The 25,408-nt window shown below is 33.3% G+C and overlaps 1 protein-coding gene across 1 annotated transcript; it reads right to left on the minus strand.

The window, feature by feature from the left end:
- Nucleotides 1–6,081: 6,081 nt before the first annotated feature.
- Nucleotides 6,082–24,031, minus strand: LOC145667506 (trypsin-7-like). The gene is made up of 7 exons (XM_081734981.1): nt 23,986–24,031; nt 21,237–21,337; nt 18,813–18,901; nt 15,534–15,666; nt 12,463–12,576; nt 11,077–11,223; nt 6,082–6,589 (listed from the first exon to the last, which is right to left on the minus strand). Exons 1-7 carry the CDS (start codon nt 24,029–24,031, stop codon nt 6,443–6,445), a joined length of 777 nt encoding a protein of 258 aa, XP_081591107.1. The 3' UTR covers nt 6,082–6,442.
- Between the last annotated feature and the right edge of the window lie 1,377 nt (nt 24,032–25,408).

A 25,408-nucleotide genomic window follows, 5' to 3' on the forward strand; every position in this document is an offset into this window, starting at 1 on the left:
AAAAAAAATCTTGTTCGAACTGTCAGTTTGTTACAACCATATTTTTCCGTTCCATTTCAGCAGAACACAGGTGTTCTTCAACCATATTATTTCTCTCTATCAATGTCGAGCCAGTGCTTCGTTGCCTGCTACGTTAGACAAAGACACATCCCTTTCTCTGAATCACGGCAGACCTGCACAACTTCTCGACTTCACCTTGATCTAAACAGTAGCTTTCCATTCCAAATAGAAACTTGAAAAAAAAACTCCTTGTATGAGGCAATAAATTTACAAGATTACATAAAAATTAATTTCTCCCAGTTTCTTTCTTTTCTTCCCATAAAGTCTATTTTTTTCATACCATTTTTTCTTCATATATTTTTGAGACTTCTTAAAACATTATAATCAAGATTTTTCTCGGTAACATCTATACAATACAGAATGTATAGGTAATGAGAATGCAATTGTGTTTATTGCACTCGTCTAGTCCAAATACATCAAAAGATTCGTCGAAAAAACTAAAGATGAGTTTTAATGTCCCATTCAAAAGTATTAATACAAGATAAGCATCATGGGCCAAACGATGTTCTAATGTTCCTAACGCAATACACATATTCACAAATTATTCTCAAAGTGATGTCCATCATCTGCACGACAAGCCTCTAATCTAGAATATGAAGATTGCATATATGTTGTAGCATTTCAGTCGAAATAGTGGAACAGACTGCAATATGACGTTTTATATCGCCTTACATACGGTGTTCTTTACCAATCTTTTCCCCTCAAGAAAAAACTAATGAGTTGGTCAAATGCAGAAACCGGCTGACCAATTGGCAGCTACCTTTCTGTCAACCTAAAGGTGAGGAAATATTTCGTTACCACGACTACGGTATGACGTACAGTGTGATTTGGGCAGCTGTAGTGCTGAAATCACATGCTCTTTCTGATTTCAAGTGGAATGTCCTTTAACATCGATGGAAGGTTGTTCCGGAAATCTAGTACGTCTTTAATGAGACATGCCCTTGTTATGTCACTATTACACACCCCACATGTAACCTTCACAGACTCTGTCCTTCCACTTGACTGGCCAAGACTGTTCTAACACCTAACCCTTGTCATGAAGAAAAGAAGTTAAACTAAGAGTAGTAGTAATAATAAAAAGTAAGTTCGAGGTAATCATAAAATCAAATAATCACATTAAAAAGAAAAAAGAGTACAAGAAATTGTAAGTAAGTAAATACAAAATTTAAAGAAAACTAATCTAAATCTACGATAGATTTGAAGATAGTGAAATTCAAAATTCATTACATAGTAAGATGGAAAAAATAAAAAAAAAGTAAACATATACTTCGACGTCTGTAAAAACAGTGGGTCGCTTATATCTTTCATTTACGACATATATATATACAGGGTGTTAATGAACTATACCGACAAACTGAAACAGGCGATTCCTCACATCAAAATAAGGAATAAAGTTCATATGGACTCATGGTCAAAAGTGAATAGTTTCAGAGCTAGGACTGTACAAAACCATGGGAAAATGAACTTTGGGGGCGAATGTCTCCAAAACTATTAGCTATTGAGTTGAGGCGGCATGTTATTGCCTTAGACTTGTAATCTGCTCTATCCAAAATGTATGATTCTGAATCCTTTGGTGGCGGCGCAAGGGAATTCCCCACAGGAAGTTGGGGATTGGAATATTCCGTTAGGACGGATGGATTCGATTCATGACAGATAGAACAAGGTACCACCAAGTAACAAAAAGTTGTTGAAAGACCGTCAATATTTTGAACAAAATCAAGATAACGAAGGATTGTTGGTGTGTTGTGTGTATGGTTGCATAACTACAGTTGGAGCTGAATGTAGTGGATGAAAAGAAATTAAATAAAATCATAACATGTGCAGGTGTTTGACCAACAGTCATGATCTGTGTGCTTAAGGACACAGACATTAATAACAGATAATGATTTCGGAAGAATTGATCCAATGAGGATTTGCAAGAAAATGGGAGTATTCTTCGGGAAAAAAAAAAAAAAACGAAAATAAGGAACAATAGATACAATGTTCTTCATTACAGACTCTTGGTCGTAGATCTAAAATGGAACTCCTTGCCATATAGAGTGTACACTAACACTGAATTACCATGTACTCCTCTTCTTCCTCCTACGTAGTGAACAACAGATTGTTTACAACGTATGAGAGCTGATGTCACATAAAAGCTACAATACTGGTTATGTAACAAAAAGAGGGAAAAGTCGCGTTAAGAATGTTGATATCTCGATAAGAGTTAGTAACTTATCCTTTCAGATTTGTTTGAAACAAATTAACATTCCACAGTGTTGCCCCTTAGGCTAAAGGAGGCAGATAATTAAACAAATATGAAGAGAGTTGAGAGAATAAAAATATGCTAGACAATAGGAGAACCATGAAGACACCCATGGACACTTCTGGGAAGACGCCTTCTCATTGCGATAACCAGCATGGAAAGTTTCTTGGTCATATGGGTCACTTTATAATTAGTAATAGGAAATATGACGCAAGGTATTACCAGGCAGTAACAATGGTGATAGTATCACTGAACAGATCAGGAGCACACGGACATGTTTGGGAACAATAGAACATTCTACACTGAAAATGTCCATTCTTCCAAAATCATTACCTATTATTAATGTCTATCTCTTTTAGCACACGACCCATCTGTCCTAACGGATTATTCGGGACCCCCAACTTCTTGTGGGGAACTCCCTTTCACCGCCCCTGCAGGATTCAGAATCATGCATTTTTGGATAGAGCAGATTACAAGTCTAAGACAATAACAGCTCAATAGCTAATAGTTTTGGAAATATTCGCCCCCAAAATTAATTTTCGCACGGTTTTGGACAGTCCTAGCTCTGAAACTATGCACTTTTGACCATGGGTCTATACAAACTTTTTTCCTTACTTTGATGTGAGGAATTCCCTGTTTCAGTTTGTCGCTCTACTTCATTAATACCCTATATATATATATATATATATATATATATATATATATATATATATATATATATATATATATATATATGTGTGTGTGTGTGTGTGTGTGTGTGTGTGTGTGTGTGTGTGTTTGTGTGTGTGTGAAACAAGTTAATAATACAGTGAAACCTGTTAGCTTGGACCTTTTCTTATGGAAGCTGCATTTTCCCATAAGACTTGCATCTAAATTCGAACTTGGCCTCATTGAAGTAACGGTACTCTTGCGTTATTAATGTTAAATAGAAACCTTTTCAGAACATCTTTTACTGTTCTATGTTGCATGTTGCCAGTAGGCCCAAGGAGGAGAGGAAAGAAACTTGTTCATTGAAAGTAACTTTTCCGGAAATACAGCATAAGGTGGTACTGCCTATTGCTTTTATGTCTATTGTCCGTGTCTACATAAAGAGATTGGTACTACTAAGACTTATTGGTGCCATTCTATTTTACATTGCAAGATATTTGGTATTCAGATGGATTTATTGAGCTATGGGCATTCTTTGTTTCGGTCACGTGTTCGAACCCTTTTCCATATATACACCTTGAAAGAAACTGACAACAAATGGCGATAATTAACGATTAGATTTATTTTGTAACATGCTAAAAAGAAACAATGGAACAAGTTTACTTCCTTTTCTTTTCTTTCTTTGTTCTGCTACTTGATACTAAATTCACATAACCAGCTGTTTCCAAATGCAGAAAAAGATGTTTCGCTATTATAAAACAGAGAAGGTCTTTGCCAGCTAGCAGCAGCGTTGCCAGACTCAACGGTATATCTATAATTCCAGTTTTCTTAATGTTGTAAAACAGAGTAACCGTGATTGTTGACACTAGCACCAAAGTAAGGATTCATTTTCCCTCCGCATGTGGAAACTTCTGGGACCATCTCATGATGGCTCCTCTATAAAAAGTATGAGATGGTATGGCTATTTTTCAACATTTTCTACTGACAACCTGACCTCATACCTGGAAGGCAGAAAAGAACAAAGAATGTTCCACAGCGTTTGTAGCTAATAGCATGCCAAAATTACAACATAAAAACATGTTATGCGAATGACAAACTGCATGCGGTATTTTTATGTTGAATAAACCATTTTTACATAAATTAGTTCTAAAATACAATGTAGATAATAATATCGGTGCAATAGAAGCGGTTATATTAAAGTCTCTAGTAGTTTATGCTTTAAATATATTTATTTTCTGTAAGTTGGGCATCTGTCAAACCAGGGATGACTTCAAAGTTGAACCTTAAATCTCGAGATAATCTACAAATTTCCTGAAAGGGTTTGTGGATTAAGTTCCAAAACAAGTTTCAATTCCTTGCCCGGAAGTAACCCTTCCCGTTCAGAGTTGGAAATATATAGAACAATTTTACGTATATGTCCTATATACCAAAATGCTGGGCATGATTAGTAGATCAAGAAGATAGTATGCACTACTCAATTGTATCCTATATTAATGAACAAAACAAAACAAAACAAAAAAAGAAAGAAAAAAGATTCTTTCACTATAAATTTCCTATATTAGTGGACCTATAAAGTTGAGAAAAACATATCCACAATATCCAGTCAACAGTAAATCCTTTGGTATCACAACTAATGTGACTCATTATTATGGCTAGATGTGACACATTCGGTTTACGTATTTCAATATCTATATTTTCAACGATTTCACCTATATACGTTGTTAGATCAGTACGTACATTATACATTCGTCAACCTCTCACCTAGACGATATGTTTGATAGATCACACAGTACAAAAGCGTTCAACAGATTTTGAGTTACTAATTAGGGAAAACTAGTCGTGGTGGTAATTGGGGCTCATTTACTCGATCCGAACAGCACTTTCTTTCTAGCTATATAAACCCGATTGGTCTCTCTTCAGCCCTCTAGCCATGACAAGGTCCGGGTAATGAGATGGAAGAAGGCTGTGGCTGAATGTTGTTTGCCGGAGCTTGACTTTAGTTTTTGACTGTGTGAGAGTTATGTAACTCACACGTCACGGTCCTGCCAAGATGGTGCTGCCAGAGCTTTTTTTTTTTTTTTTTTTAGGTGTGAGGGCCACGTAAATCAAACTGTCTCACGATCACTCTACGGCATGATAATGAGATTCACTAATATAGGATATTTATAGTGAAATAGTAGTCATTTTTTGGTTTATTACCTTTATAGAGGAATAATCGGGTAGTGCGTATTATATTCTTAATCTACTAGTTATGCGGAGCACTTTGATATATAGGATATGGAGGTAAAGTTGTTCTATATATTTACAACCCTGAACGGGTGGGATCACTTCCGGGCAAGGAATTGAAACCTGTTTCGACTAACCTTTTCAGGAAATATATAGGTTATCCCTAGATTCAAGGTTCAACTTTGAAGTCATCCCTCGTACTTTGGCCATTTTCGATGTACCGAACGTGGCTAACGTAGACAGGTTTCACGTAATGAGAAATAAAAACTACAGTTAAAGTATAATACTAAGTAACTATCTAGAAACTAATAAAAATATCAAAATAAAGATAATCAAGCTATACTCTGAATTTTGTTTTCCTTCACTAACATTCTCTAATTTCAACCTAGCAACACCAATACGGCGCCAAAACTGAAAGTTTGTCAATTACTACTCTTGTTTTTAATATTATTTGTCTTATTTCTTCCCTTCCTTGTCTGATTGTGTATTTAGCGTAGCCTGATTATGTTAACAAGTTTGTAGATTCTTCTAATGCTATTGTGATAGTGCTTTACTATACTCTGGGACATAAACTATGTGTCATAACCGCTTCAGGATTTCTTTGTTCCTTTTATATCTAAATATATAAATTCTCGTATCCACCTGCTTTTTTAACTTACAAATGTGTTTGTTTTATCTTCCTGGGAGTATATAAAAAGCTCTGATTATATTTTTTATATAAATCTTCTTTGTTAATAGGTATAAACTTCAAGGGAGTAAATAATTTTGTTTATCATTTAAGTTTAAAAAGTTCAATATTTTGCTGAATTTTATAGGAAAATAATGAATAATAGTTTTAAATATTTACAAGTTTATTAAAACATAAATTCTATAAATACAAATACAAATACAACACTCTATGCAAAGACCTTTTATGGGAAGAGGGGTCAAGGATATCATTAATATCAGAACACCATTCATTTGTGTCGCAATACATACAATACCATTTCATTTTAGAGGAATTTAGAAGTTGACAAAGACAAAAGGTTGAATCTGGAGATTCCTCCCTTTGCATATGTACAGTCACTAACTGCCCAATACGTGTATAATTTTGCACAAACACAACCATCTTACAAATCTGAACCAACAAAAAACATTTTTACAAATAAGTTTGTTACACTCGTTTACAGATATCTAATGATATGCTCTTAAGTGAATCAACTACACTTCAAATGAATAATAAATAAATAAATTAGAACTCCTAAAGAAAAAGAAGCGAAAATATTAGACTCCAGTCTTTTCTTTAATCCAATTTCTGTAAGTTGAAAGTTGTGTGTAAACTCCTGGAAATTCTGGACGAGCACACCCAAAGCCCCAAGAAACAATGCCAATTTGTTTACCATTTGCTACAAGAGGACCTCCAGAATCTCCCTGTAAAAACAATAATAAATGTCATCATTATTTTACAATTAGAAAATTGCTTTATTAGACATTCCCTATCGTTTCAACCCTTTCTTGCTTGTTATTATTATTATTATTATTATCATTATTATTATTATTATTATTATTATTATTATTATTATTATTATTATTATTATTATTATTATTATTATTATTATTATTATACAATTATATGCACTATAATAACTAAAGAAATGCATTAAAAATAAAGTTAAATTCTTCTGATAACGTTATGTCCTAGGCGTTGTGAATAATACATAAGAGTGACAGAGCTGCAGAACCACTATATTTTTAGTGAAAATGAAGTTTCAAATAATTTTGATTGCATTTAATCTTTTCAAGACATAATAGTGGCAATCTTAGTTACTTCTAACATGTTTAATAATAATGCCCTTATATTGTTACCTGACAACGCTACATTTGTACCACTAGTAATACAACACGTGTAAACTACCTAGATCTAAAATCAGATTGTCTATTATGTTAAGTGAAAATGTATAATAATGTGTAAAGTTTAGTTTCGCAACATGAGATGTTCAGTGTGATTGTCCTTCGTCAATAGACACAGATTGAGCCTGTAGTCAAGTTATTGTCGTATACATATGATATACCAACATACCACGACCGAGTGGCTTCTGTGATGCGTACTCACTAATATTATGGTATTTGATAAGGGTTGGCCTTTACATACACCCACAGAAAAAGTTACAGGATTTAATGTTCAAGAAAGTTGTAAGGCAAAGAAGTTTATTATCTGCACAAATAACACAATCAAACTATCTCGTTGGTAGTTCGTATTAAGCTCAGTTCTGACTGTCGAAATGAAGTATCCGCTATTTTGGGAAAGGAAACCTGGTATGTTCTGGTTCAGCTGCGATAGAAGTCATCCTGTAACATATTCACGTACGAAATTGCTACGACTGTTTCGTTATGGAAAATGATCTGAACATACATTTTGTCGCATGTTACAGCTCTAAAACATTCGTCTTGGCATAATTGCGTATATGCTCCTCTTAGATATATGGAGTTTCCGTCTCCAGATGCTAATTACTAACAGATCCACTCTTCTCAAGAGACTGAAGATGGTTTCATCACTAAACACTAGTAATTCTATGAAACTATCGGTTTCCATCAGAGTTTGTAGAGAAAGTCATGTCTATTCATTAGATGATTTCAGAGAGTTCAACAACTACAATTCATAGAAATAAAATCGCAGAATATTCCAACTGTAGGGTTTCCGATGAATTTCTGTCAACTTAATATGAATGTTACGTGAACACAAACCACTGATGTTACTATCGCTTGCTGGATGACTGTCGCTTGTATATGCAACCTCTTTTCTTAAAATCGGAGCACCATTTATAAATTGTGTGCCCATTAGTTAGGCTTTCAGTAAACTTCTTTCAAAAATTACGTTATGCACTAACAATAGATGGGGAGGCTGATGTGAAAACTGAGGACAAGAAATGTTTTGTCTTCATTGCCACCCATTTGTCTTTCATGTTTTCTTTAGCGGTGAACTGTGTAATTAAGCAGCAGTTTTACTAGTCACTGAAAACTTTTGAGTTTCTCTACCCATTTCTTTCACTTTTATGTCTGTAGAGTCATTAAACATGAGTTATGAGTTTCCTAATCGGGGAGAACAGTTTCAGTTACCCTGTATGTTCAATATAACATTTTGTATTAAGTGTAGTTTATTTTGTCTCATACTTATTTCTTTATTTATTTACAAATGTAATTCCAAATACAGCTGAACGCCAGTTTACACTAGAATATTCGTCACACCACTAACTAGGCAAGTAGCCGAGGGGCCCGAACCCCACCTCCCTTCAAAACCAGAAACGAAAAAAATTATTAAGGAAGGGTAAAACAAAAAGAAGCAAGGAAAAGAAGAATCAGCGTTAAAAATAAAAACTACAGCAAGCGTTTGGCTACTTTTTCTTATGAGGAGCTTTGTGTGGTGGAAACGGGCGGAGGGGAGAAGGATTAAGTTAAAAATGGATACTATTGTAACGGTACTATTGAATTACTTGCAGTACATGGTAGCGAATGAGAGGGATATCCTTGAAAGGTGAAGGAATTTGAAATTTCTAGAAAAGTTATGGAATTCTCAGAATTTCTGCTACTAGTCAGGGAAATCTCAAGCTTTCGAAAACATAGTGCCGTTCTGTAATAGTGTGCACATTTTTTTATCATAATTTTTCGTCATCGCTTCTCTGCAGTATCAAACATATTATTTCAGAAACAGTTTTCTATTGCTCTTTTAACTTGTCACTTGAAACAGACAGTAGTTAACGGAATAATAAAAACAAAAATTTATGTGGAAAGAAAGTTCTGTTAACATTTGATTTAACAGAGAAAGGAAAGCAGATATTATAAAATATTTTATAAGACATTATTAGATATGTATTTTTTATAATAATGGATATGTACTTTTTATAATAGTTGAGGTCATAATGAAAGGAAAATTGTTATATTTGAATGAACAGAGGAAGGAACGTAAATATTGTAAATTTTTTCAATACTTTTTTATATTCTTTTACTCGAGGTTTCTCCATAGTTTGTTATTAAAATACTTACTAACACATCCTCATTTCATTGTCCTAACAAACCAATATATGTTGCCAGTAAAACAGTTTAGATTGATGTAGCCCCTAGTGTGATAACCACAGTATTTCATGTCACACACACCCCATTATGAAATCCTGGCTAAACGAACCAATAATGTTGCAGTAAAATAGTTTACAATTGTCGAACCCCTGATGTGATAACGACAGTGTTTCATATCACCGGACCTCCCCCCCCCCATTACGAAAACCTGGCTACATCTGCCACTAACGTTAATTAAACCAATTTTTAAAATAAATATTATCAGTGTTCATAATTGAATTCTGTTCGTTTCTTTTAATATTATTATTGTCATTATAAGCATTCTACTATCATTGGCAAGTTTCTTGCAGCAAATCGAAAGTTCCCGTGAACTGCAGTTCTGTGCTTATCTCTTTATCTTAAGATAGAAATCTCGTTCCTATCCACTCTTAGTTTATTCATTACTAATTTCGAGATGTAAACAAGCTTGACTACTGCAACTAAATAACTAACTCTATGGCGTATGGAACCCGGAAGTTCAATGCCGCGTTCACAAAAGCTCTCCTGACTTCTATCCTTAGCTAACTGCATCCAGTTTCTACTTTGTACTCCTATCTCTGCGAGATCCATCTTAATATTGTCCTCCCATCTGCGCCTAGGTCTTCCTAATGGTCGTTTTCCGATTCGTCTTCCAGTCAAGACTTTGAAAGCGTTTCTACTTTCTTCCATTCTAGCTACATGACCCGCCCACCTAAGCCTCCTAGACTTGACGACCCTAACAATGTTGGGTAAACCGTATAAATTATGTAGTTCCTCGTTATGAAGTTTCCGCCATTCCCCATTCCCGTTCCTCTTGTGTCCGAATATTCGTCTCAAGATCTTGTTCTCAAATACTTTCAGTCTATGTTCTTCCCTCACAGTAAGTGACCATGTTTCGCAACCATTCAGAATAACAGGCATGATTATCGTTTTGTATATTTTAAGCTTCAAATTCCTTGACAGAATTCGCGACGACAAGAGATTTTGAACCGAGTAGTAACACGAATTCCCTGCTTTTAGTCGACAGTTAATTTCTTCGTAAATATGATTTTCCTTTGTTAATATTGATCCTAGATATTTGAAACTATCCACTTTATCAAAAGTATTATTTAATATTTTAACGCATCCATAATTTGCCGTATTACGGTCCCAACGAACTTCCATGTATTTGGTTTTCTCTGCATTTACTTCTAAACCCATATCCTGCAAGCGTTTAATAAGATCTCTGCATTTCTTTCTATTGTTCTTCCCTATTAAATTCCTATAATTCCCTATCATTCCCTATTAAATTTACATCATCAGCATATGCCATAACCTGGTGAATACCGTTCAACTCTAGGCCCTGGTTGCTATCTTTGATTTTCCTTATAGCGTACTCCAGAACAAAGTTAAATAATAGTGGCGACAACGCATCTCCTTGTTTCAGGCCATTCTCGACGTGAAAGGTCGGTGCCAAAAATTTTCCTACCCGGACTTTACTTTGGGATTCATTTAAACATATCTTAATTAATCTAATTAGCTTTCTCGGTATTCCAAGTTCTGTAGGAACGTTGTATAATGTTTCTCTTCTAACCGAGTCGTACGCCTTTCTAAAATCAATAAATAGTTGATGTACCGGGGTATTTCAACACTCAGTTAATTGGTTTCTTGAAGAGAAATAATTACGAATCTTACAGAAACTACAAACTGGTTTACCTTACTATCCAAATATAATTAAGAAGAAAAGTTGGTGGTTTGAAAAGTGAAATATTACTTGAGAAAGAAAGAAACTCCTTTGCCTTTCGAATATTAGAGGTTATTATTAAAGTTTCATGAGAGTGTCATTGTACCTGACAAGCGTCTTTTCCTCCTTCCGTTGTCCCCGCACAGATCTCAGCTTCTGCAACAATGTTTCCGTAATACAATTCGTTGCATTCAGTATCATCAATAATGGAGACTTCTACCTTCTGAAGAACATAGGACATTACACCATTTTCCTGAAATGTTACGCACACACAATAAGACATTTAATGTCGAAAGCAATATCTATAAATGTAATTTCTATACTGTTGGATTTCTGAATAACAACAGTAATAATAATATAATGTTGATAATGGTATTCATTATTAATTCTTTTTTTTTTTTTTTTTTTATGACAGCTCAAAATTTATTTGTGGATTTTTAAAAACGTTCTATCTGAACATAATTCATATGCTTGAGGGAAACATAGCTATTGATTTTTCCGATGTTAATTATGTCCAATATTGGATACTTCATTTTGTGTAGAACTCTTTATTACCTGCCTGTACTATTTTCTAAACTCCATGAAACACGCAACACTTAAACATGAATAATCGGTAACACACTAACAAATCAGAGTGTAAAGTTAATTTTTAATCTCAGAACTTTCTCATAGCTTCTGGGTTCGAAAGTCAACAATAAATTCTTCCAATTGAAATACGGTATCAGTTGACATTTCTGAGTTGCTAGAAATTGTACAAATTCTAATACATAATATGCTCTTATATATCAGAGCTGCATGTAATCATGTGGTACGCAATATTAGCTAGTGGATATTGTGCTTACAAAGCTTCAAGTTACCTTTCTAACAATTCCAATTATCACATATGAGTTGTTTAATTACAGAAACAGACGAATTTCTTATAATATCTTTTCTCATACTAAATATACTGTAGGAACATTACAATATCACATAAAAGATCAGTTTATAATTATAATCGATAAAGGGCAGTATTCTATTTGAATGATTTATATTCTTAATTTCATGTAAAGTGAAATACCACAAATGGAAAGTAGAAACTTAACACCCTTGCCCTCTTAGCAGACTTTTGGATGAATCATATAGATTAAAAGAAATTCTGAAAAATCCTGCAAAGAAACAATTAATTTCGAACTAATTAAACGATATATACGATTGTCAGTTTGGCGCATTAGAAGCAGAATGGAGAATTTTATTTTCAAAGTATGTAAGGAACTGATCAGTTATCCACGAGCAAATTTAAAATGTTTTCTAGTTAATAATGTTTTAGAGTTTTCTTTTATGGTCTAAACTTTTTTTTTTATTTTTTAAAGCAAAATTTCTTTCACGTATCTTTACCAACGTATGAATTACTTTGTGTTCATGATTATAGATGTAATTATATACACATGTAAGAACATCTTCTCAATGAAGTGCCCTACCAAACGTTACAAATGAATAGTGTTTAGGAACTCACCTCAAGAGCACCCCAACCACTGACTGTGCTTATTGTTGCAACTGGAATCTCTTCGTTTAGCTCTGGTAATACGACTGGGGACACAGCTTTACTCAATGAAAACGGAGGATCGACCTAAAAGTTTAAATATGTTTTACATATTTATCAATAGACAATAAGAATAAATTAAAATTATTATGTAGGCGCATGAAAGGATGATTCAAGTTAAGAAAAAATTGGTTACTTAACCAATAAATCCTTCCGTGGGGAAAATAAACACTTTCCAACGTTTCGAAACACCAAGCTAGTTCCGTCTTCAGTGGTAAGATAACTAGATTAAAAACGGATGGGAGAAAAAAGATGTAGAAAAAGCAATACATACAACAGAATGAATAAATGTAACGTAAAGGATACTAAAATACCAAGAGCACGCAGTATTATACAGCACAGTACATCGTGCTTCCTTCAACTCAGCTCATTCTTTCGCACTGTGCTCTGCTCTTGGTATTTTAGTATCCTTTACGTTATATTTATTCATTCTGTTGTATGTATTGCTTTTTCTACACCTTTTTTTTTTTTCGCCCATCCGTTTTTAATCTTGTTACCTTATAACTGAAGATGAAACTAGCTTGGTGTTTCGAAACGTGTGGAAAGTGTTTATTTTCCCCACGGGAGGATTTATTGGTAAGTAACTATTTTTTTCTTAAAAAGAATAAATATTTCAAATGTCTGTGTATGATGTATTTTTCAGTAAATGTACATAAGAAACAAATTGCAGTTACATACTTCAAAGTTCATTTTTAAAGTATGGTTATTACTTTGTTGATAGATGTTTGCAATCTATATCCAAGTAGAGTGTTTTGTGTATTACTACTGATACATATTTTTTTCTCTCCTTCTTACTTGTATTTTATTTTCAATCATTGGAGTGTTTTTGTTACATTTTAATTTCTTGCCCTGATGAACATTGTAAATATTTTGCGTATAGCTAAAGATGTATTGTAGTTTAATTAATCAGTTCACTGTCTATTTCTTTACGGTAAGAGACCCAGAAAGAACGATATTTTATACAAGTGCTTTGAACGTGTTTTAAGTGAGAGGATATCATTTATTTATTCAAATTTGTTTGGTAAAAATATACGATACAGAGTTGTATCAACTGCTGTTAACTTGTTATGCTTCTGACACGTTTTATATGGCATCTTTTTAGAAAATACGTTCCTGTGATTATGCGTTAAAAATGAATATAGTGTTTGTTGATACGATTAATGAATTGTACAGTTACTATCACTGTGCATAAGTTGTTAGTGGCATGTTGTCAGACTAATTTGACCTTTCCGACTGTATACACAGCAGTTTGTGTGTGTTATATAGGCGATGCTGAATATTAAAAATGACACGATTTTAGGCAAAATAAAAAAAATTATCTCCTAATGTCGTTAGTGGTTACACCTTAATATCAAAATACTTTTCATCGCTATTTATGCCATTGCTTTCTTACTACATATGTAATACTGTAGATGTCCTGTACAATCTTAGAAAAAATCAATTTTTTCACTTAAAATAGTCCAAACATCGGTTGCTGAAAAAGTAAAGAAGACAGTTACAAATATTAAAATCTGACTGCTTTGACATATGTTGTCAATATATGGTAGGTTTAAATTTCATGCAAACTAAGAATTCCGGTGTAAGTTGAAAAAAAAAAAAAACATAACTAGGTACTTAAGAATAAAACCTTTCTACTCATAGGAGGAAAACGAAATAATCTGGTATATCAGTGTTTGTTGGTACAATGGACAAGAAAAATAAAAATCTTCGAGTTTGACGTCCCACGATTATTTCTGTTAGGCTAAGTGAGACGATGATTAAAGCAAGTGAATGGTGATGGAAAAATCGTTGAAATGATAAAGTGGGAGTACCCCGAGAAAACTTACGAGCACGATGTTGTCCACCACAAACTTACTTGGCCGGAGATCAAACAAGGGACCCCACGTACCAGAGGTAAACGCTCTACGGTTGTGCCACCGTGCTCTCCAATGGAGAACAAAAATTTAACAAATAAAAAAAAATAATTAATATAAATTTTTCAGGGTCGAGTTACCAATGTTGGGAAAAGCCTAAATTTAAGACATATATTGGTTTCGCTTATTTTTTGGGCTAACTTCACTTTTAAACATGTACGTTTAGCACTGTATATCTTCACAATTTGGAAGATGAATATTACCGTACCTGTATGTGAACTGTAGGATAGATTGTTCAATGTATGTTATAATGTATTAATGGCAAGATACAGTATATGCTGATAAAATTTTTGTAACAAGTGGTGAAATCTGCAAGCCCAATTGTCCTATTGATCTTCATAAAAATGTTTTCTCTCCTTCAGTATTCCGCTCCACTCTTCATCTAAATGTACTTTTGTGGGGAAATTTTAACCCTTTATTACACGAATTAATTTTGGTCGTGTTTTTTTTATTTTTCTTCTTTCTTTCTTTATGCATTGCTTAAATAAATGTAAATAATATTCAATAATATGATTTTTATGATTTTACTTCTAGGGTATCAAGTTACAGGATAGATGTCATGGTTGTATTACACTAGTGGAAACAGAGTTTAATGTCAATATTAGCAGAAACCATGTGGTATGGAAGATTGTGAAACAATGATTTTTTTCATGTTAAAAGAACAAAAAAGAAAAGGTTTCTTTTACAAGTAACAAACGTGCACGTTTTGTGCTTTCTATATGCTTTCTGACGCTCTCTGTCCCACCTATGCCACTAAACGACAACTGTGTGGTAGAAAGCTTAACGCCATTAGTGCCACGTGGCATCGGCGTGCGCTATTCGCTAATGTACACATTTTAAGAAAATCATTAGTAATATTATTGTTATTGATTCATTATGATCCTTATTGGCATCAAAATGCATTTTAGAGTTAAATGTTCTTCTCGCTTTCAATGATTGAGATTCGGGCTCGATTTCCAATGGGGATATACATGCTGCGAATTCTAAATAATGTGAAATAGACACTAAACGATGAATATACAAAATAATTATAAATTAAAACACATTCTATTAGGTATATGTGCTACGTACTCTCAATACAGCAATATCATTGGCTGTGACGAAGTCTTCGTGAATTATGATTTCTGTTATGTTGTGAACTGTGCCATCTTCACCATTCAATTTTATAGTTCCCGCGACAATTTGTAAATATTCACTTGGGAGTCTGAAATTAAAAAACAGTAAGAAAACATAGCAAATCAATGAAAGGAAGAAAATGTTTATTTCAAAGTCTACTTCAATGTTTATTTCTTGACTTTCGTAGTATTGTATCTACGCAACAGACCGACAGTTTATTTTTTTAAAATAGAAGATTTATGTCTTTATCAGTCATTTGTACATAATTAAGCTAAAATATAAATAATAACTTTGTCTTTAGATTCAATGTGATAAACAATATATTCAATGTACGATGTACCATTCTGATAAATCGTATTTTTCTCTTATTTGAAATATGATTAATACACATGCATATACATATAAATATGACTGTAATAAGCTGTAGGGAGTTACAGATTCATGTTCAGCTTATTTTTAATATCTGAACCTTTAATTTATGAAGTACGTAGGGATACATTAATGGGATTAACAATTATTCATATTTTTTAAATAAGACCATTAATAAATGAAGAACGAAATAATTCTTCTTAAGTAAAAGTATGTGTATATATTTGCGTAAAGATGAGTAGTGTTTCTGAGTTATTTCAAACCCTTATGCATTATGAACAGGAAGCTTCATATCGTCCTGCACCAAAGTGCATAATATTTTGAAGTTTTCTGTTAGATTGTTGAACTTTAAAAAGAAGTTTTTAGCGGATAGTAAATCTTGTTTTAGATAGTCCGAATTTTCAGCCACTTATCAGAAATGAAAATATTTTCCATGATATCGTCTGTATGATAAGTATTGTATAATAGAAGTTTCTTCCGCCATGTTATTAAACGTTTAGATCTTGAAGACAGATTTAGATCACATCCAAGTCTCGTTAAAAGAATCACGGAATGGGAAATATCTGGTACTAACATTGCAAAATATAATAAATAAATAAACTCTGAAAGTAAAAGCAATTGACTTCGTCCAACAAATTACACAAGTGCATCTTACAATGTGTACTTTGAAACATCTATTAAATTCAGATGTGATAGGTAGTCAAAGTCGCTAAATAATCGAAACTCTTTAAGAGTCTAACTTCGGACAAGCTGCAGATGTTCTTATTCACTTCCATCTTGTGCATACATTAGTTGTTACTATAATCACAATACTCTGTGTTTATACTGATTTCAGAAATTACAACTATAGTTATTACTAAATACTAACGTTATGAAATAACATTTTTACTGTTCTGTTCATTCAAAAGCGATACTTGTAACAGAAAGACTTTGAGCTACCTTTTAAAAACAAATTATAAGATAACAGTAATAATAATACTAATTGTGTAAATGATGACTGTATATCAGTTCAAATCTTCTGAGATCAAAACTTTCAATGCGAAATGTTTTAAATTGTTAGTTGATGTAACCGAAGCCTCTCTTTAGTGTTAAAAGCAATACTTTCGTGAACATGAGACTATAATATTTAATATGTGTTTCAGTTCTGCGCCTTCAAAGTAGACAATTATAATCCAACATTTAAAAAAAATCAATATCAAATCTCTTCAATTTACACTGACTGTGTTTAAGCTATAGCAGCTAAATTTACCTTGAACAGAACGTCTTCATGGGCAGACTAAGACTTACACTAACGTAAGACTTATGGCATAAACAACTATGGTACTTCGGGGTTCCGAAAGAACTATCACATTTGTTCACAGCAAAGAAAATTTAATAATTTGTAAGGCGGAGAAAAGGTGAGAAAGCAAAGGAGGATGCAGAGGAAAAAAGTAAAAGTAATTTTAACAATGACAAGAAGAAGATGTGTCATGTTCAAGAAAGATAAAGTGGAAGACGTGATACCAGGAGTTGCTGAACAAACCAACAAAGAGACTTACATAGAACCGAACAACGACAGAACTCAGCAACAGAGATATAAATGAAATTGAAAGCTCTACGATAGAAACTTGAGTATTTATAGGAATTGTTAACTTTGAGATGAGAGAGAAGAGAGACATTCCAGATAAAAATGAAGTGAAAGTTTTTCTTTAATAGAAACGAGAGTTTTCCTAAACAATAGTAAGATGGGAACCTGCTAATGAGTGGAGTGAGATGGAGTGAAAAAAAAAAAAAAAAAAAAACAGAAATTAAAGGAAGTAGACGAATAATTTGTAGAGTCGCTATTATTGACATACTTTTATCTGGATAATGTTTATTACCGCCTTTGGTTGCTGTTTATTAATGTTTAAGTTTGTTTATTATTAAAATTTATAAATTAATCTGGGTAGTATTTAAGGTTTGGTCCCAACTATAATATTTGCTTTTTTCGGGTACAACTTTTCGTCTACGGTCTTTAAAGGAGTCTTTCTTTAGATTATGTATTAATAACCTTTATGTGACGAAATATAACGTGGACTTCAGCATAATAGTTCTAAAATAACAAGTGAATTTATTTGTGCATATCATAAAATCAAATTTATTTTTCTCACCGAAACGCAAAGAAAAAAGAACTGATTTCCCAGGGCATCGAGTTAATTTTAATACATAATCTTTCAAAAATATTTTTTCTGCTTAATGTATAGCAATAACTCCCTTATGCGTAATTTGAAACGCTACTGAGAAAAATCTTAGTCACTTTTTGAAACTAGCTCACAATTCATTTTTGAATTAGCAAACAAATTGCTTTTGTATTTTCTAGTTATGTATCCAGTATAATGTAGCATGTGTATATATGTTACGAGTATGTGTGTGTTACTGTGAGTGTCAGAAGTGACATGACTAATGTGTTGTGAAATGTGAAAACAATCAAAATGACCATCGATCATCGCCTGAAGAAACGTCAGTCAGAGTGGAAACAGGAACTAAGCCATGAACTTTGTAAGGACAGTTTCTGCTCCTTGTCGAAAGTAGAATAAAATGACTGTCAATAAAACTTGATTCATGCGGGCGGGACCTTATGATAAGGGACGTTAGGACATAACCTCCACATAATAACTTCTATGTATCACTGAACATCATATCGGAAATTTCTCAGGAACAAATTAGGAATTTATACAAGACCATAGCCAAGAAAGATTCAATATAAATTAGTTTCGAAAATTTAGGAAAACTAAGAACTTTAATAAGGCTCAACCTGATAAATCTCTTTGGTTGTAGATTTTCATTTATATGTACTAAAGCTACGGTAAGTCTAAGCAAATAATTAAGAAATGTGTATATACATACCCATAGACGCAATGTGCTCCAGTGAGTGCCCAGTTTTCACTTATGATAGATGACCCACAACGAAGGTTTCCATCTATCAGAATTTGAAGCTGAAATAATATTTTACATAAAGTAAGACAAAAGGCGAAATACATTTCCTTTATACCTTTTTTTTTTAAATTTAAAACATATATTAGTTTAGTCACTCATTTATCCCTTAAACAAAGCAAGATCATGATTCTGTAACAGTTGAAACTTCCACCTGAGAATAGTATTAATTCTTTGATGTATTCGTTAATGATTTTTTAAATTATTTGATGCAAATTTATTGTTATTATTATTATTATTATTATTATTATTATTATTATTATTATTATTATTATTATTATTATTATTATTATTATTATTATTTATACAGAAATATAGCAATACGTATATTCTTTTATTGTTTGTAAACACAAGCACGTAGTACATTATAATATTTTTCCTTTATACTTATATTTTTCTCCTCAGTAATGTATAAATTATACATAGCTTATTTACATTAATTGATATATTTTAAATTTATTATTATTATGAAGATTTGTACATTTGTCTACCCAAAATTAAAAGGCTGCAATTTAGATACAGTTTTTGATCAAACAGATGTACAGACAAACTCTAATAACTCGATATAGAATGGAACAAAAGTAATTCTGGAACTGATTGAAAATTCTAGGTTTAGAAACTAAAAGTATGGGAAGTTGGGTCGGAAATAGTTGGATGGTATAACTTCCGAACGGAATGAAGTACCTATTATTCAATAGTGAGAGAGAGGAATTTTATTTTTAAAAATCTGTTTACGCTTAAGTACTCAGTGAGTGAAGATTAACAACCATAAATAATGAGCAGTAAGCAAATATTAATCAGTTATTGAGAAAATAAACTGTGAACACTAAACCGAATTTTACATAGTTAAAATCGTTTACTTAAACACCATAAAGACAAATTTATCTAATATGGATAATATCTCTAGCTGTATGTCTCAAACCATATAATGAAAGAAAGAATCCTAAAAGAAATATGTATAATGAAATTTCTGGTTCCACGTTCTCCGATTATGCCCTGTAGGCTAAGGAAAACTCATAGTTACCGGAGAACTCCAAGAAAACCCACGGACACGATGTTCTCCATCACAAAGCTCAAAAGTTCTCGTATCTACCCAGGGAACCCTCATACCAGATGAGAGTACTCAACCACTGATCCCCGTACTCCTCTTCATCCCTAAAGAGTGTACAGTGTAGGTAAAGGAGTTGATTCGAAAAATATTGATAGTCTAAAATCGCGTCCGCGTGCCCAGATTACGTGCCACAAGGCACAATGATGAACAATCCAAGGCCTCGTACATAGTGCACGTGCACACTTCTTAAGTGAAATTACCAATATATTTTATTTTTTGAAAAATAGTTTGCCTAGTGTCATAAAAAAGATGTGAGAGTGTGCCTGTAATAACCAAGTTCTCATTGACAAGAAAGTAGTCTTTTTGTGCAGCAACATACATCTCCTACCGGTTCTTTCTTTCTTTTCCTCTTTTTTTAATTGGGGGGGGGTGAGCTCCAAGATTTTACAAGATTGACCGGGACAGTCTCATTTTAGGGGCGTGTCCCGACAGTTCCATCAGTAGATGGAAAAAAGTAGTATTTGTCCCGTTTTATGTAAGTGAAAGAAGTAAATAGCAAGTACCTTTACTCCTTGTAAAGTTATTAATAATCAATAATAACAAATTAAACTAAAAATTCATTACATTAAACATGATCTATAGTTCGCAGTACTGCTCGAAAAATAACGTTTGATATTCTATTGAAAGCAGTAGGAATGGTGTCGTTTCCTGCCTGGTACATCCACCCCTGTCGAGCGTGTTTTTTCAATCATGAATAATATATGGCCAAGTGAAAAATCTTCCTTCATCCATCTACTCACTCCCATGCAAAGCTGAATTCAATATTCATCTACTCATTTCTTATTCCAAATCTCCACAACAACTTCAAAGATTCAACCACCTACCTCGAATAATACTCGAATTTTGTTATAAATACCAATGTAATATAGCTTAATCCTATGTGTCGGAGATCTCATTTTCATTCCTAACTATCAAGTCTCCCGATGTTGTCAATGGAACTTCTCCTGTTATTTGTGCCGAAAATAGAATTTGTATTCAAACGTCCCACAGTAATGAAAGGGTTCTGATGAACATTTCTTAAAGTTTGGTATTCAATTCTTCTTTACCAGCCTCGTGCAAAACTCTCAAAACGAAAGTTTAGCTCAGGAGTATGTGGATAACAATGGTCAGTAGATAGGCTAGTCATTAATATGTGAGAAGTGAAGTTTGTATCGTCTTGGGAAATCTATTCCTCTGTAAACAAAATATGAGATGAATATGCCTAAACTATTAATATGTATACTAACCTGGTATGGGATTTCTCCTGCTGCCACACTTACACCACCAACAATTCTATTATCCAACAGAGGTATAATTGTTCTCCTTACATTATTATTTGAGGGAGCGCCTGGAAAGACCAAAAAATTCATAGTAAATATTGTTTTTTCAAGACTGTATGAAATAAAACACATATTAAAATATTTGAAATCAAGGCAATTGAAAATGCTGGCGAAAACAAGTAGTCTATATTTTGTCATCATAATTTAGTGTTTATTTAATTCGTTTGTGTAATAAAATTGTAAGGAACTTAAGACTATAGAAGAACTTTAGTCTCCAGTTATTTTATGTAGAACGTTTTCAAATCTGGTTATTTCTCATTTAGAATTTTACTTTTTCCGTTAATGAAATTTTTTGTGTTTAAAAAGTACAAGAGCACAATTTACATTTCTTGGAGCTTGTTTCATCAGAATCATATGTTACATCTATACTAGCGTGCATTTTCGGTAACAAAATTAGACAATTAATATTCATTTTAAGATTATTGAAGAGTCATTGATTTATTTCCCCTCCACAGAAAACGTTGTCGATGAAGAATCCCGTATTGGCTGCTAATTGCGATGAAAATTTCCTTTTATCCTTTTTCGAGGAATTAATGTCAAAATCTCTCAAAATGGGATTTTCCCACGGGTTGACATCACTGGCCAGTATAGCAAAGCTACGATATTATTAGAATGGACGCGAAAATTTACTTTTCTTACTCTTCCCCTTCACATTGTTCATTTATCTTTACGTAGACAGTATTGGTTTGATTCAGTTCCATCAATTGAACGAATCAGTATCGTGATCACTGAATATGCAGAAATCATGATTATATCACTGTCCTCTTTGTCTTTACAACATCTATTGCTAGAGATATCATGAGAACTAGAAAGTATCTAGTTCTTCTAACTTTGTCTTATGCCTCTTTCAGACTATGCGGCGTTTGCCACGTGTCATCTTGCACGGCGCCGTGATTATTTGATTACCATTAGTATATATGAGACTTTTCAGATTGTCTGGCCACGGCGTTTCGTCGCGTGCGGCCGCCGTAAACAGCACGGCACCCTTCAAGACGCAGCGCGGCGCCGCGCTGTACACGGCATGTTGATTATTATTATCGCTTATGATTCTCTTCAGACGAGACGGCACGCGCCTGACAAAGTTCTGTATTGAAAGGTGCTAGAAGGAGTTGTTTTTGGCTATCTTAAGAAATGGATTCCATGGAAGAGATAGATATAGAGATATTAATTAGTTTGGTGGAGGAGAGGCCCATATTGTGGGACAAATCTTTGGCTTCGTACAAGTCCAAGAACGAAACAACAGCTGGTTGGAGGGAGGTTTGCACCAGATTGAATTCCAATTTTGAGAATTTGAGCGACAGTGAGAAAAACAGATAATTTTCTTTTGATGAAGTGCAATGCGTGTTTTGTGTTGCATTTATTAAGCAAAAATTAATAAAAGTATATTACAGCATTTAGTTTAATATTGTATTATGAATACTTTAGAGAGTGTGATTTAGATTCTGCTTTTTAAAATTAAATTGAATATTGTACTACTTGGGATATATATTTCTAAAACCAACTTACAATTGGATACAAATGCATAAATATGAAGATTAAACATTTTCGAAACGTAGAATTTCCACCCACTTATTTAAATACCTCAGGAGCTACGGTCTTTCTGTCGGTGAAATGGTATGTCTCAAGTGGGTATTTTGCCTTAAAATTTGTCCTTTTATTTTCTCTAACAACTCATCAAAGGTTGTTAAAGACATACGAAAATAATTTTAAAATTTCGTTTCATCACTTCTTAAGTCACTAAATAATAGCACAAATGCATCAGCTACAGATCTTTGATCATTCCAGAAATGAACCAATTTTCTTCCCCTATGTCTTCGTCTTTTAGATTTTAAATGGAACCAGTACAAATAGAATAACCTATCTCGATAATCAATATTGTCTTTATCGTAAAATCGACAGTTCAGTTTGGCCGGCAAAAAAAAAAAAAAAAAAAAAAAAAGAAAAAAAAAAGAAAAAAATGCTGTCGTGATGTTCACGACAAAAGCCATGTGTACCATGGCACGACTTTTATACACACGGCGCTGCGCCGTTTACGGCACGGCATGTAGTGTGAAAGAGGCCTTATTTGTAACGTTTAATCTGTCAGACATATGCTAGAAAACGAAAAGCGCACACAGAAATCACACTCTTACGTTGAAATTGAAACGAAATGGAAAATGAAATCTTTGAGTTTTACGTTCCACGATTATGCCGATTAGGTTAAAGAAGACGGTGTTCATGAGAAATGAATGAAATGGTGGAACGACGAAAATGGGAGCAAACGGGAGAACCCCGAGAAAACCCACGAGCACGGTGTTTGTCCACCACAAAGTCCACTCGGCGCGAGCTGGGATCGAACCAGGGACCCCAAGAACCGAAGGTGAACGCTCTAGCACTGTACCACCGCGCCCCCTTACAATGAAATTGACTACCAACATATGATATGCTGTTCTAGTACATTAGCACATGTAACTTTTTTATAAGTATTAATATGCAAGTGTAGATTGGAAGTTGCGGGGATACACATATCGTGAAATGTTTACTAATAAAGTTAAATTGCTTTTCCTTTTAAGTAATAGGTCTGGTAGGCACAGAGAGTGTAGCACTTATCCAACCAGAGAATAAAATGATCGTATTAATAACATTAGACATCTAATCGAATTATATTATATCTTACCCAGAGCGCACGCTAGGAGTACAGCTTGAAGGAAACTTCGAAACATTATGAAGTGTCAATATGCTCTAACTGTCCTACAGCATTTTTATATACATTTTGTATTTGGGAGATAAGATTTTTGTTAAGTGGTAAAACCAATTCTTACTTTCTCAAAATGACTCTTATTTTGTTATCGTTTTCTTTTTGAAATTGAACTGATTCTATTAATATCTTGAGGATTAAAGGGCATGTTAAGATTAAGCCTTATTGTCACGAGTAGTACTATAACAATGAGACAAGTGGTATTTTAATTATGTTTATAAGAACACACGTGGTAACCACGCCATAGTATCATGCGAGAGGATCCATAATTGTCATTAGCACGTAAGCCTCTCTGAATGAGACGTTTGACACATGACATTTAAGCAATTAAGAAATCAAGTACCTTTACATTCCTAATTTAAAGTGAATAACATGAGAAACGCAATTTTACTGAACATGAGAGATTATACAATGATTGAGCATGTTCAAATTTGAATTGTAGTCTTTATTCTCTTTGAATCATTATATCGAAGAAAGTATTAATAAGAACATTATATCGAGAAATACACATTTTGCGTTTACAGAGTCTAATATAACATCCTATGGCACTATCGTGGTATAAATGTACATTATTTATTTTCAAAGTTTTCTTAGTTACAAATATATTAACTTAGGATGTGAACCTACTGATATGTAAACGAAGATTTGTAAGTAAATCAAGATATTTATATTCCATAAGCACATGAAATTATAGTCACATCCGTAAGAGTTTGTGTAAGTAGACGAGTAATCTCTAGGCAGAAGCTAGGCTTTAGCCTAAGACGATTTAGGGTAATGAAGAAATCTAATTTGTTGATTTTACTTTTTAAAATTCATAATGGGTTTTGCATTTATTAAACAAGATGTTTGCTAAAAATTAGTGTTCATATTTGGAACTTAATTTGTGGAGACGCATTACTATACACACGGTGGCTAATTTTTGTCCATTGCCCATTAAATTCAAGTTTGTGTTATAACATCAACAGTTATATTAGCCCTAAGTTCGTTATTAGAATTTCTGGAACTAATTAATAAAACGTAGTTTACTCACTAAATATTTCGATGATAACACACCAAATAGAATATATTTAAACTGATGTATTTTTCGAAGGTTTTCTTCATTTATATTTTTTCTTTATAATTGAGAATACATTCACTATTAATGGCTTCTTTACGTATTATATTCAAGGACGCCGATTTTTCTGTAAATTGGGGAGGCCCATTCCAACGCAGAAGGCATATATGAGGATTTTAAGACAAATTTCATTCAAATTATGCCAAATTGTATATTCATAAATACAATGAAGGGGCCCACATTAACTTTGGGGACCCGCCCTCCAGGATCGGCGCCCTTGATTATATT

This window comes from Thermobia domestica, chromosome 13, assembly GCF_964235325.1.
Source record: "Thermobia domestica chromosome 13, izTheDome1.hap1.1, whole genome shotgun sequence".
Lineage (NCBI taxonomy): Eukaryota > Metazoa > Arthropoda > Insecta > Zygentoma > Lepismatidae > Thermobia > Thermobia domestica.